This window comes from Arachis ipaensis, chromosome B04 (genome assembly GCF_000816755.2).
Source record: "Arachis ipaensis cultivar K30076 chromosome B04, Araip1.1, whole genome shotgun sequence".
Classification (NCBI taxonomy): domain Eukaryota; kingdom Viridiplantae; phylum Streptophyta; class Magnoliopsida; order Fabales; family Fabaceae; genus Arachis; species Arachis ipaensis.
In genome coordinates this window covers 226,092-240,507 of record NC_029788.2, presented here as the reverse complement: position 1 = coordinate 240,507, position 14,416 = coordinate 226,092, and the positions used below count along the sequence as shown (strand labels likewise).

The following is a 14,416-nucleotide window of genomic DNA, read 5'->3' as shown; positions in this document are numbered from 1 at the left end:
CACTCTCATGGTCATTAATCTGCATGCTGACTCATTTATTATTTAGTGTTTCCCTTTGTACTTCTGTTTCGCGTAAGCATTTACTTTTTCCTAAAGTTTCTATTGATGTCAAACCATATTGAGCTGTGTATATCCCAAAATTCAGTGTGGTGAAAGCCGTGAAGCAGACTGATTACTAGTTTGCTAAGTTAAAATAAAACTGCTGGTTTGTTGAGAAAGAGTTGTCTGAGTTTGATATTTCTGTTCCAGGATCCACAACAAGGCAGTGGAACTGCTGAAAGATCATCATTGCCTTTGAAAATCAAGGATCAACATCAAAAGGGACCAAAACAGTTTGTAGAAGAGGTCTCTGAGAAGAACCAGAATAACCTAGTTACAAGCCTTGCAGAGAAAGCAATGTCAGTTGCTGCTCCAGTTGTACCTACTAAAGAAGGTGGTGAGGTGGATCAAGAGAGGTCAGAAGATGCATAATATACCAAGACACATTGACTTCCTCTTCTTTTACATTTTCTTTCTAATAATGATTTCTCACAACTTGCCGTTCTTGAACAGGCTGGTTGCAATGCTTGCTGATTTAGGACAGAAAGGTGGTGGCCTGTTGAGGCTAGTTGGAAAAATTGCTTTACTATGGGGTGGTATACGTGGAGCAATGAGTTTGACGGACAGGCTTATCTCTTTCTTGCGTATAGCTGAACGCTCCTTATATCAGAGGTAAATTGAACTGGTCAACATTCATTACTACAATGTTTTCATGCAGTGCTGCAAGTGCTTGTCTGTTCATTTTGGGATAATGGGATAGATGATGGAAACTGTGATGATTCAGCCACAATTATACTGTTTGTTAACTTTAGTTGAGAGCCACATGTTAACTTTTGATAAGCAATTTTTTGTTAAACATATGTAAGAGATCTTCAAGAAATCTGAAGATAATAATTTTGCTGCCTGCCATCCTAACCTAAAATTCTACCACTAGATTTATTAAAAAAACACTTGAATTAGCTATAAGGCAATGCAAAGATTGTTGTCTATTTTTAGTGTATACACACTGAAGAATTTCATGGTGGTTTGACTGAAGTGTAGGCCTCAGAAATAGTCTTAACTAGATTTAAATTCGCACATACAAGGATATAAATGAGAATATTCTTTGGTATTAGAAAATAAAGTAATTTAAAATGTTTAATAAAATATTTTCTAATAGAATTATTTAATCTAATTTTAAAATATATAGTAAATACTGTATTATATACAAATATATATATTTTGTATAAATCTACATAAAACCTATTTTGACTTTTTTTTTCTTCTTCTCTAAGTATTGATTTAAAAATGATTCACAAATATATGGATTTACTTCTTGCATTCTAACATTTTTAGTATAGGAGTGAAAATATGTATAATACTCAAATAATGACAAATATTTTTATTTCAGTTCTATTCATTTATGAATATACACAATTTTTAGTTTTTACATAGTGTTTTCAGTCTTTATGTCATTAATATAATTGGTTGTCAAATTTTATTATCATTATTAAAAGCTTCTAAATGAATATGATATTTTCTGTGTTGTTAAAAATTAAATTTAGTATTAACGTGATAATTTTATATAGAACTTAAAAAATTTTACTGTCATTAGCTTACTTTAATAATATTTTGATCTCTTCTTTATATAATTTTCATAATTTTATAAAATAAAGTTTACTCAACAAATAGGACATGCAATATTAGAATTTAAACCATTGAAATGAACTTACATCTTCTATAATATAATTTCTTTTATATAATTGAAGAATTCAATGTGAGAAATTATGAAATTGATGATAGGTTAGTTACATAATACTTAGGTGTCATTAGCCTACTTTAATACTACTTTGATCTCTTTTTTTTGTATAATTTTATAAGAGTTTAATTTTGATGCACTGACAATGTAAAGCGTTTTACAAAGTCGTGCAATCACATCCATTCTTTTGGATGACTATCACGCAGTCAATGTGAAAGGTAGTTATTTTTACTAATGTGGCATCGCGTAATTGGATGCACGTGTAAAACTACTTTACATTGGCCGTGCCTCAAAATTAAATTCATTTTATAAAATAATGTTTACTCAACAATAGGACATGCAATATTAGAATTTAGACTTTTGATATAAACTAACATCATCTAGATAATTGAAGAGTTTAATATGAAAAATTATGAAATTGATGATAAGTTGGTTACATAGATGCTATTTACTATGATATTCTAAATGTGATTATATAGATATATTTTTATCTCTATGTTAACTAAGTTTAGTGTTAACATAACAAATTCATAGAAAATTAAAAATTAGGTGTCATTAGCTTGTTAAACACTATTTTGGTCTCTCTTTTTATATACTATAATAGAGAATAGATGATTATGTGATTTATACACCATTGTAAAACTGCTTTCCTGGACATGATTGTGATCTAAGGTGCAACTTCCTTCATAGATTTATAATTAAGATATAGGCTCCAATTGGTATATACTACTCAAAATAACTTGGTATAACCATATAGTTAGTTTTATCTCTTTATATATCTTTATTTTCTAAACAAAAACTTGATATGTGCCTGCTTGTGTTACATTGTACATGTGGAAGTGGCTTGGTGGGTAACAAATTAATGTTATATGCACCAATATGAACTTATGGTGCCTTCTGTAATATTGGTCCAATTTGGTAGATAATCCTGAGTGGTCTGTTAGTTTATCTTAACCCTTTCAGTAGAGAGATGCGATATTGGTCCGTGTAATGTATCCCTCTTTTACTATGCACCCATAATGCTTGAGTGATGATTGTGAATTTATTCATACCCTTACGTGATTCTCAAAATCACTATCTTTCCTTTAGGATTTTCGGATTTGTTGGGATGATCCTTGTTCTATGGTCTCCTGTTGCTATTCCATTGCTTCCGACATTGGTTCGGAGCTGGACAACACAGACCCCTTCCAGATTTGCCGAGTTCACTTGCATCGTTGGCCTGTACACTTCAACAGTGATACTTATCATGTTATGGGGAAAAAGAATCCGTGGGTACGAAAATGCATTTGAGCAGTATGGTTTGGACTTGAAATCGTCACACCAGGTACACGTTTGAGATGAAAATCAGTAAAAATGTCTCAGAATAAATATCTGACGATAGTATTGGAGTGTGTTGTCAAATGTCAATATCATGTTTCAATCTTCTTCTTTGCCCCTGGAATATGTATAATAAAAATTGAAATTACAGTAACGAGAATTTATGTTTTAAAATTTTTGGTGGTTCTTGCAGATATTTGAATTGTTGAAGGGCTTCCTTGGTGGCATCATCCTCGTTTTTTCAATCCATGCTGTGAATGCATTTCTTGGTTGTGCAACTTTTTCATGGCCTTGTAGTCCGTCATCTTTAGATGCTGTGACATGTTTTAAAGTGTACGGGAAAATGCTTTTGGTGGTTGTTCAAGGAACTGTAATGGCCAGTGGCATTGCCCTGGTGGAAGAATTGCTTTTTAGGTCATGGTTGCCACAAGAAATTGCAGTTGATCTGGGGTATTTTCATGGAGTCATCATTTCAGGGCTAGTATTTTCTTTATTGCAGAGGTTTGTTTTCTTTCTGGAGTTTGTTTTGGATATTATTCATGGTTATGATTTGGATTTCACAGGACATATATTTGGTTTCTTTTTTCCCCTTCTGTTAACAACACTGAGAAGTCTATGGTTTTTATGGCCGATTTTAGTTGTAGTTATTGGTTTGTGTAGGACACAGTATTTACCAAACTAAACTGTGATGACGTATATTTTTATTATTACCTCCATATTCTCATTTGTCAATTCAAAATCTTTTCATTTCTTTTGCTTTGGTTTCCAGGTCTCTGATAGCAGTACCAGGACTTTGGCTTTTATCTTTGTCTCTGTCAGGTGCCCGACAGAGAAATGGAGGTAGCCTCTCAATTCCGATAGGGATACGCACTGGGATAATCACATCCACTTTTTTCTTGCAAAAGGGTGGCCTTTTAACATATAGTAACCCGGGAAACTTTCCTCTTTGGGTAACCGGCACTCATCCATTTCAACCCTTCAGTGGTTTAGTTGGGTTGGTGTTTTCTTTTTCATTGGCAATACTTCTCTACCCCACACGCACACAAAAGAAGGAAGCCCAGGAATAAAAATATTCATCATTGAAAGCCGTTGGAAGCAGTTTTCGAACTTTTTTAACTTCTGTCATACACAGATGAGATTTTCTTGAGCACAGAATGGAAGACATTAATCAAGGGGAATGCAAAGAAAGATGGAATTTTGGAAAAAAGATATGAAGGCTTGAGTTCTTCATACGTATCAAGCTAAATTCTCATATGGAACTTATTGCGGTCACTAGAACACGGTGTGAGTTTTGGATTTTGGGTACGATGTACAGTGTCAATTTTGTAAGTAGAAAAAGTATAGGTTTTATACGAAGTTTTTTGTTTGTGCATAATCTAAGTGTACAGCTTACCCCCGGGGGTTTGGCCCTGTAAAATTTTCCACTTGTATCATTATTTATCAGAATGTCATATGAAGCAGAGAATAGAAATTAGGATGTAGCACCCTACATGTTGGGGTTTACATTTTTGTTTTGCTTGCTTTGAGCAAAGATAATGGTCGTGACTCCAATATTGCCAAAGCAATAATAAAGAAGATTCCATTTAGAATTGGAATTGCTAATATATGTGGCATTTAACTGGGAGTGTCATGTAATGCTGATGAACACTAGAAATTGGAGTGTGAGAAAATTTCAAGGTCAGTACTTTCATCAAAATCTAACTAGCATTTAACTATCAAGAAAAAAATGTATAATTTTACATCATTAGATATAATTTTACAGCATTAAAAATATTAATGATGATTAATTAATGACTATAAATCACAAAATATATTAGTTTCCTAGCACTAATGGGCATCATTTCTTTTTTTTTTGGTGAAAAAGGAGGGTCAAGGACCCAACAGCAGGAGAAAACACTCAAATGGTACCTCTTATTCGAAGGCAACCATGATAATCAGAAAACAGAAAATGAAGAGAATCAGGTGGTGGTGCATCAAAAATGTGCAATCCGTTGGGAAGCTCGTGCCCTTCTTGGCTAGGCAATCAGCAACAGTGTTTGCTTCTCTAAAAATGTGATTCCACTTAATAGAGGGGATGCGTCCTGCAAGGATATTGATATCTTTGATCAAGGTCGCGCAAGGATGAGAATCAAGACATCCGTTTCTGACAAAATTAAGAGCCATCTTAGAGTCTGATTCGATGATGACATGATGAATATCATTTGCCGTTGCTATTTGGAGGCCTTTGATGACAGCCCATAATTCTGCAAGCATTATGGAACAGCTGCCAAGGTTGCATGAAAAGCCTTTTAAGAATCTACCCCACTAGTCTCTAAAAACCCACCACAAGCGGCGTTATTATTGTGCGAGTAAAACGAGCCATCAACATTGATTTTTATAATACTCTCCGGCGGTGGTATCCACCGGATGAGGTGATCTGACCTGTTGGGCTGCTCCTTGATAAGATTCTTTCTCAAGCAATTTAATACTTCAGTTGTCCGTTTGTGAATAGAAATAGCAACCGTACCTGGAGCAGAAATTTTTCCTTCGAAAACCAGCTTATTTCTATCATACCATAGGGCTGATATTCCCATTCCAAAAGTGCATGGCCAGTTACCTCTTTGACTCAGATTAAGCAAAATCCACTCCGGTAAATCTGTGTTGAAAAACTCATTCAAATGATCTTGAGGAACTAGAGAAGACCATACTTTTCTGGCAAATTGGCAGTCCCGAAAGACGTGAATGGTAGTTTCTTCCTCAGCGTTACATCTCGGACAGTTAACAATATTAGTCATGTGTCTTCTAGCTCTTGTAGCATTAGTAAGAATAGCCTCATTAGTTACTAACCAGAGAAGGTATCGGATTCTTTCAGGACCATTCCATTTCCAAACATACTTAAAGACCTGGACCGGCATTGAAGGATTTCGGTCCAAGGAGTTATAGGCTGATTTGAGGTTGAAGGTTCCATCACTTGAGAGGTTCCAAGCCAATTGGTCATCATCTTTCCATGGTGAGGGAGGTGTCATCGCGATAATTTTTTCCACTAACTCCTCCGGCAGCCAGGTCCTTAGCTTATTTGCATCCCAGTCCCTTGAAACCAGCAAGAAGTCATTTAGTGATATATTAGAATTATTTGTTTCACTTACCTGCAGAGTATATTGATTGAGACAGCCAGCTGTTGAAACCCAATTGTGTTCCCAAAAATTTATTTTAGAACCGTTTCCAACTCTCCAAATAGAGTTCCGCTCCACATCTTGCCACGCCGAACAGATTCCTTTCCAAATATTGGAGTCATTCTTTTTTCTCCAAATGGGCATCATTTCTAGTCTTCAATCACTATGCTAACGGAGAGGGTTGACATTGAGGTATAATTAACTTTTTATTTGGACTTTAGGTTTGAGACTCATTTTGAGGAATACATTGAGGATTCAAGTATTGGTTAAAAGGAAGAGTAAGGCATTGTCCCAATTGTTAAGAGACTTCTTCAAGTGTTTCTCTTGCTATATGAGTGTCTAAATTAAGAATAAACATCCAAATTGGTACTAAAAGGATTTTAAATTGAACATTTTGATTGTCAATAAATATTTATTTACTATAAGTCTTTGAGAACTATTTCTACCAGCAATATTGGTCCCTTTGCAGTTTCAAAGAGGGACTTATTTATCTTATAGCGATATTTTTTGAGATTTAATTATCTTATTTGTTAGAAATTTATTATATAACAAAGGGACCAATTTGTTCTATAAAAATAATTATCAAATACTTCTGGCGAATAAAAATTTGTTGAGAATGAAAGCATCCAATCTAAAATTTTTTAAAGACCAATTTTAGTATTCACCCCAAAATTAATTACGAATCATACTACACTCGTGTTTGGTTGTAACCTGTAACATACATAGGAGAATAGTAACACTAACACTATTAGCAAAAGTGGATTCCAAGACTGAGCATCAGATCCAACATTTATGTGCCATCCCGAACAAGTAAAACAAAACTCATACACTGGAGTAGCATACTAGCATCTTCCCTTTTGCATTACGAAGCATCTAAAAGCCAGCCAATATTGCTTAAATGTAAATCGCTTTCTAAATATCACAGTCAAAATAAGCTGAATTTCATAACTTTAAGACGGAATTGCACATAGCAAATCATCATAATCATTGTAGAAAAATATGTCAGCACGTGAAAGCTGGAATTGGATTATTTTGATATTTTCCAATCCAGCTATGCCTCTCAACAACTGACGGTCCATATTAGAGCCAATTCTCAACGGTGGTTAGTTCTCCTACATATCGGGGAAAAAAAAAGTTTGATGACGGCAAAGATTAATTTTGTCTCCATCCAAACATGGTTTTACATATTACAATTCTAACCATATAAATAACCATATAGATAATTATTGTGCTTTACATTTCGGTATTATGAGGATTTTTTGTTTTCTCCCAACTTCCTTGCTTCAAATTGGAAAAGAACATGCAATATGAATGTAAAGCATATGAATTAGAAATAAGCCGTGGTAATAATTTAGTTTAAACATTTAACTAAGAACGTGCAATATGAATGTAAATATTTCTAGAAACATATTAATGGGATAACATCATGTCAATAAAGAAGACAAACAGTGTAAAACTTTATAGAAACATAATTATAGAGCAAACTTCAACAGTGAAAGGAAGAGGTTGGAGGTTGGCATATCCCATTTTGTCTAATAGTATATTTTCTCTAGTTTTGCTCGTTCATTTTCAACCGCATACATATTCTCATTTCACAATCAGCAAAATAAGGTGGAAACTCGGAAAACTCACTTGTAGTTATTTTTCCGTGAAATTGATATTTGAGAATTTTTAGATGATTTGATAAGTTTGACTAAATTATCATCTAATAATTCTCAACTATTAACTTAAAATGAAAGACAATTGTAAATGAGAATTCTACCACAAAACAAAATCAGCGAAAACAAAGAAGGATGGCTACAAATAAGTGAAAACAAAGAAGGATGGCTACAATATTAAGCATGTTGCACGAGATTATTATATATGGACAAAAAGGCATGGGAAATGCCAAATGAAAAATGATTAAGGCACCTGGTGGCCGTTGAAACTGCAATAGGCTAAGACTTTCATTTCCCCTCCAAAAGTTATATTTAAATAATTAAATAAACCATGAGGACGTTCGGTAGATCAACAAATAAAAATATTGTTACTAACACTACCCCAAATTAGGTAAATGTGTGACGCTCAGATTGTGATGATGACAACAATTTTCTCTAACAATCAAAGTAGCAGTGGTTGCAACTTGCAAGGTTACCTGGACTAAGTGTTACTAAATTCTTTTTCTTTTTCTAAAGTCAGAGGATTTACTAACATAGTGGCAGTTTTAAACCGTCGCGAAATATAGTATAAAAAAACACCTTAACAAGTGTTATAAATTAGTGATGGATTTATATTTCAAAAATCGTCATAAACAATTTAGTGACACTTTTTTACCAACAGTGGTCCAAAATTGTCACTATGTCACATGGCGGCGACGCTCAAATTCATGACTTTTTTTAACAGTTGTAAAAAAATTTAGCGACAGTAATACTGTCACTAAACATTAAAAAAAACCATCGCCAAAATATTATTTTGTTTTAGTGTAATTAGATTTTCAGTAATGTTTAAATATTTCCAAATAATTCATGTTCTCAGGTAATATGTCTTATCAAACAAGGTATTGTAATGTAGTAGACCTAGATAATTTAATTAACGCTATTAACAATTCAAATAGATTGCTAAGATGAATTAATGATAAATGTATTTAAGACAAGTTTTTAGAATAAAATTAATAATTTAATTTTAATATATTGACAATCGGATTGATGTGTATAGATGATATTTTAAATAATAAGTTTGAAAATTAAGTATTTTTACTTAATATGAGATTAGTTATTTGTGTAAAAAAAAATTATATTAATATGCATAAAAATTAAATTAAAAAGAATACTATGAATCGAAGCTTTTGCTCTGGGCTTTGGTTCTTGGGGGGTTAGGAGCACGTCGTTTTTAAGACTCCTGAGAGTTGAGACAAGTGATAATGTCATACTGATACTGTTAAAGTGCAACCCCACACACACAATTAACTAGTTGGTGCAAGCGGAATCACAGGTACAACTTGAACTTCATCATAATCACTACTATTGTTGTCTTTTCTTTTCATTTATTTATTTTTTTTCTTTCTTTCTTTCCCCCATTTGTTATACTCTTTGAAAATGGATATTTGTATTTGTTGAATATAGAAAATGACAAGGAAGAAAAACAAAAGTGGGAAAGAACTAATGCTTGGAGGGCCCAATGCTAATTGTGCAAATAGGTGGAGAACACATTCACAGCCAGGGGCTTCAAATGAGCCAACACGCTGGGGAAGTTGCTATCGGATCCTAACATGTCACTCTTATGCTTTCTATTGAAAGTATCACTAGTTTTTTTTTTTTTAAAGAGAAAATATCTCTATACTTTTTATTAACTTTTTATAAATGATATATTGTCGTTACCGGGAACGATTAATATGTAACTAAATGGTAGAGTTATTCGTTAAATTATAACGAGATAGCAAGTCTTTACCACAATCAACTTTTGAAGATGAGATATTTATCTTGCCATCTCAATGTAATGCAATGACGCAGTTTGGATTTTACCGTACTTAAAAGGTACTTGATCTTTGCAAGTTGCCGCTGGTGAAGAACAACGAATCGAATAACGACAATTGACGATTTTGCAAATTGTCCAATTTAGCGATCAAATTGCGTACTGCGGAAATGACTTTGCTCAACACACTTTAATTTAATTTTGTCACAGTTTTTAAAGTTAATCTATTTATCTATCTGAGTATCACGAGTTGAAGAGCAAGAGATAACGAAGGCACAGCTTAAAATTGGAAATAACGGGTAAACCCCACCCAACATTCAAGGCTTTGCAATCAACATTCAAATCATAAAAAAGAAAAAAAAAAAAAAAAACCGAGAAAAGACTATTTTTCTCAACTTTTTTTATCCAAAATCCTAATTGACAAAATTCAAAATCATTTTTCCACATTATTTATAAAACCCAAAGAGAAATAAAGACTCGAAATAGAGAAAAAGCCGGATCCTCCATCATCCATATTCCCTTAGCTTGCTTGTATCTACTCGTCTCTCGTTTACTCCTCCACAGCAAGTGGCACAGACTCGGCCTAATGTGACACACAAGAAAAAACATTATTAGTTTTTGGAAGAACACAGGCAGAAATGAAAGACAAAAAATTAAGCATACCAATTTGCGGTATTTAAGAGCATAGAACATCTCAAGGTAACGGCGGCTCTCACGGCGGTCAAGGTTGGAGACATGCTTCCAGAAGCCATAGACACCGGTTAGAGTCAAAAGCCTCTGAGAGTAGATTTGCCATGTGTACCTATGGAACAAAAAACAATGGGTGGTGGTTAAGAATGCAGAATAAAAAACACAAAGTGCATAAATTGGGGGTGTGGAGTGGACTTACTTCTCTTCAATACGCTGGAGACCACCCTGGGAAATGTTGTCCCAGTGGGTTGGATCAACCTTGCACTTGTCAAAGAAATCAACGAGCAGATCAGCGGCGCGGTCACCATGGTAAGGGTCAATGTGGAAGCCCGACTTGCCATGAACAATGATCTCAGCAGGACCACCATTGCATGTTGCGAAGGTTGGCAAGCCGCATGTCATGGCCTCAACCACCGTCAACCCGAACGCTTCGTACACGGCGGGCTGCACGAACGCTCCCTTCGTGTCGCAAATTACACGGTACAGCTCTCCATTCCTCACACGGTTCATCTGTGACGAGATCCACCTGAACTGCCCGTTCAGCTTGTACGTCTCGATCAGCCCGTACATCTTCTTCATCTCCGCCTTCTCCTCAAGATCCTTCGACTCCTTCCTCCTGTCTCCGGCCACCACAACCAAGTTCACCAGCTCACGCAGGCGGGCGTTTTTGCCGTACCACTCCACAAGTCCGGTGATGTTCTTCACACGGTCCAACCTAGCCATGGTGAAGATGATTGGCTTGCTGCGGTCCTTCAACACACAACTGTTGCAACAAAAATTAAATCGCATTATTATTAGCATTAGCCATTCATGTAAGTGTGAGGGGAGGCACAGATACTAACATGTGTTCTTCATTCTCCACTGAGCTGTAGAGAAGCTCTTCGATCTCCGGGTGGAATGCAGTCAACCTGCGGCTACCATCAGTGTATGGGAAGTAAATGGTTTGATCGGCACCAGGGGACACAATGTTGAACTTTGGATCGAACACATCAATGCCGTGAACAACACGGTACAGTCCGGGGAGGGTGAATGCTGTGTGACTCTCATACTGTCCAACTGTGTCCTTGCTGTTTATACACCAAGCCATGTACTTCAACTTTAGCAACCAACGTCATCACTAATCCATAAAGACAAAACACATCTTAACATATAAATTCACCTTCCGGCAATTTCTTGGAATGTACTGGTGATGATGAAGTCAGTGTGGTTCATGGCGAAAAGATCAGCTGTGAATTGGCATGAGAAGTGATACTTCTCTTCAAACTTCTTCCAGTAAATGTCGGATTCGGGATACTTGGTCTTCTCAAGTGCATGAGCAATTGTACACTACAACAGACAAACGAGAAATTTTACTTCCAGTTTCAAAAATAGTCAATAAAACGTTAATTAAGATACTGATACCAACCTGAGTGACACCTAGTTTGTGTGCCAACAAGGAGGCAACAATGTTTCCATCACTGTAGTTTCCAACAATCAAATCTGGCTTGCCTTGCAATTCCTTGGCAAGTTCATGTGCAACATCCTAATGAAAAGAAACATCAACAGGTTCGGAGGTTAAAATCTTGTTATGTGCACATCAACATGGGCTAGGAAGTTGAATTACCTCGGTGTAAGTTTCCAAATAGGGCCAGACTTCGAATCTTGAGATCCATTTGCGAACAATTCCCTTCTCTGTTCTGAAGGGAACACGAAGAATGTGAGAGTGCTCGGTTCCAAAAACCTTCTCAAGACGTTGGCCACAAGTGGTTCCTACGGCATCAGGGAGAAGACGGGTGATCTACATTTCACAGAATTCACATGCACCAGTTAGATAGAATATCAATACCATAACACTATCAAACAGATTACCAATAAACACTTACGATGAGAATGCGAGGTACGATATCCAAGCCTTGTTGCTTGATGCGGTGGAGCATCTCATTTTCCAAAGCACGAACTTGATCCAAGATGTAAACAACCTGGCCACCGGTGTCAGGGTAGCCCAAGACGTTGTCTTGGGCGAAGTAACCATGGGGAGAGAGGATGACAACGTTGAAGACCATGGGAATTCTATCGAGGAATGTCTCAAGGGTGCAGGGATCAGGAGCCTCAAGAAGGTCCAAGAGGAGTTGGATGGACTCAAGGACACGCTCGGCGGTGTCACCCCACCCTCTCTCCAATCCAATCTCCTGGAACTTGTGCTCGAATTCTGAGTAAGGAGTCTCCGAGGGAAGGGTTCCCAGATACTCCTCCGCCTTCCTTAGAACATGTTGGAGTGAATCTGGGTTGTGGATTCTGTCGTTCAACATCAACGTCTGCATATCATGTATAAATGTTGCACAATCACTTAGATCTGTGTGTACATTGAAGTCATCAAACATGGCTAGCTAGAAACTGGAAAGTAGTTACCTTGCCCTTGTAGCTGTGAAGTCTGAGGAATTCAAGAAGCGGATGCAAGCTCTCCTTGTCATGGAAGAGTTTTGCGGACAGGTGGCGGTTAAGGAACTGCACGCCGTTACCGATAGACTTGTTGAGAGTTGGGCGAGGGAAGGAGGCAGTGAAGGGCTCGAAGTCCAACTCAAGAACGAAGTTGGCATTAGAACTGCACCAACAAAAAAAACTTGAATGCATGCACCAAAACAAGACAAAAAGAAAGCTAAGAATTGATTTACCTTCCATCAACAAGCTCCTCCTTGAAGCGCAAGTACTCGGCAGCTTGCAACTCTTCTACAACAAGAGCATGGACATTGACACGAAGGTACTCCCAAACACCAGGCCTTGGACGAACTGCCAGAGCAACCCAGGGAGGCAAAACAATTGCTTCCTATGTATATATGCAAACAATGAAATTCAGAAAAAAAGATTCACACAAATCATGATGATGTTATATTCCAATATATACTTGTTTACCTGAGTAGATCTAAGAACTTCTCCAAAAGCACCATCAGTTAGCTTCTGCCTGTTCTCCTCAGGGATTTCCTCAAACTCAGCAATCACTTGGTGGTGTTGCAAGATCCCCTTACCCTTGGCTTCGATCCTCGACAGAAGAGCTAGAATCTCATTCCTGTTGGCTGTCAGGGTTTCGTCAAGCCTTTCACGGAGGCTGTGAACGCGGGTTAAACGGTCGCTGGCCATGCCCTCTCAACGATCCACCTGAACAAAATACTCAAATCAAAACAGGATTCGATTGGATTCGATCATTTTTCAATCTACACCCCAACCACCCACACCCTCACCTACCACCTTCCCCATAAATACACATATTATCAGATCTTCCAGTGTAATCACTTTCTTCTTTTTATTTAATTAATTTGAACAGCTAGAGCAACCAAAGTTGTTGGCCAAAGCTAAATTTACTTCATAACCATACTTTAGAGATTATATTCCTTCAAAATTATAAGTAATTAGTTAATAATGATGAGAAGCGAACAAAGAAGCTCTTTGTTCAAGGCCAGGCTGTAATCAACTTTTCATTTTGTTCCTTCTTTAACCAAAGTACATGCATGGGCATCAAATTCTGTTAACCAACCGACAGAACCTCGTTCCCCCCAAGAAACCGAGTAGAGTGCAAAATTTTACAGAGTAAAACCAACTGAAAATTTAGCCTCCAGAAACAGAACCAAAAGCAGAGCTAGTGTAAGGTCAAAATGATCACTAGTTAGCTTCAGGATCAAAGACAAAGAACATTGAAGCCTGATCTAGCGATCAAAATGCACATGCAGATGTTCTAGCTGGTTCTGAAAGTGGAGGTGGTGGTGGTGGTAGTGAAAAGTGATGAGCAAAGAAACAGAACAACAACAGAGTAAAGCCTAAAATGACAAAGAAAGCAAATGAAGAGAGAGAAAAAATAGAATACCTATGAGAGAAAGAAAACACAGTAAACGCAAAAAAGAGAGGGGGGGTTAATGAGAAGAGGAATGAATGAATTGAAACCCAGGCTGAATGCTTCCATTTATAGACCAAGCAACAGCAGCGCCAACACTTTATGGGTATTTCACATAATAAACGTACCATCATACAAATAATCAATTATTATTAATTCCATTAATAT

General features: G+C 36.5%; 2 protein-coding genes across 3 annotated transcripts in view; one reads left to right on the top strand and one right to left on the bottom strand.

The window, feature by feature from the left end:
* The window catches only part of LOC107638420, a 10,987-nt gene extending 6,290 nt beyond the window's left edge, over positions 1-4,697 (top strand). For both annotated transcript variants that reach the window (XM_016341673.2, XM_021120269.1), the window contains exons 7-11: positions 250-455; positions 553-711; positions 2,867-3,101; positions 3,288-3,595; positions 3,864-4,697. In XM_016341673.2, coding sequence (XP_016197159.1) covers positions 250-455; positions 553-711; positions 2,867-3,101; positions 3,288-3,595; positions 3,864-4,161 — 1,206 coding nt within the window. In that variant the 3' untranslated portion in view covers positions 4,162-4,697. The remainder of the gene's footprint in view (positions 1-249; positions 456-552; positions 712-2,866; positions 3,102-3,287; positions 3,596-3,863) is intronic.
* On the bottom strand, positions 9,962-14,373 carry LOC107638421 (sucrose synthase). The gene is made up of 12 exons (XM_016341675.2): positions 14,222-14,373; positions 13,276-13,518; positions 13,038-13,189; positions 12,775-12,967; positions 12,249-12,680; positions 11,990-12,163; positions 11,792-11,908; positions 11,546-11,712; positions 11,229-11,453; positions 10,586-11,149; positions 10,360-10,498; positions 9,962-10,279 (listed from the first exon to the last, which is right to left on the bottom strand). Exons 2-12 carry the CDS (start codon positions 13,498-13,500, stop codon positions 10,247-10,249), a joined length of 2,421 nt encoding a protein of 806 aa, XP_016197161.1. The 5' UTR covers positions 13,501-13,518; positions 14,222-14,373; the 3' UTR covers positions 9,962-10,246.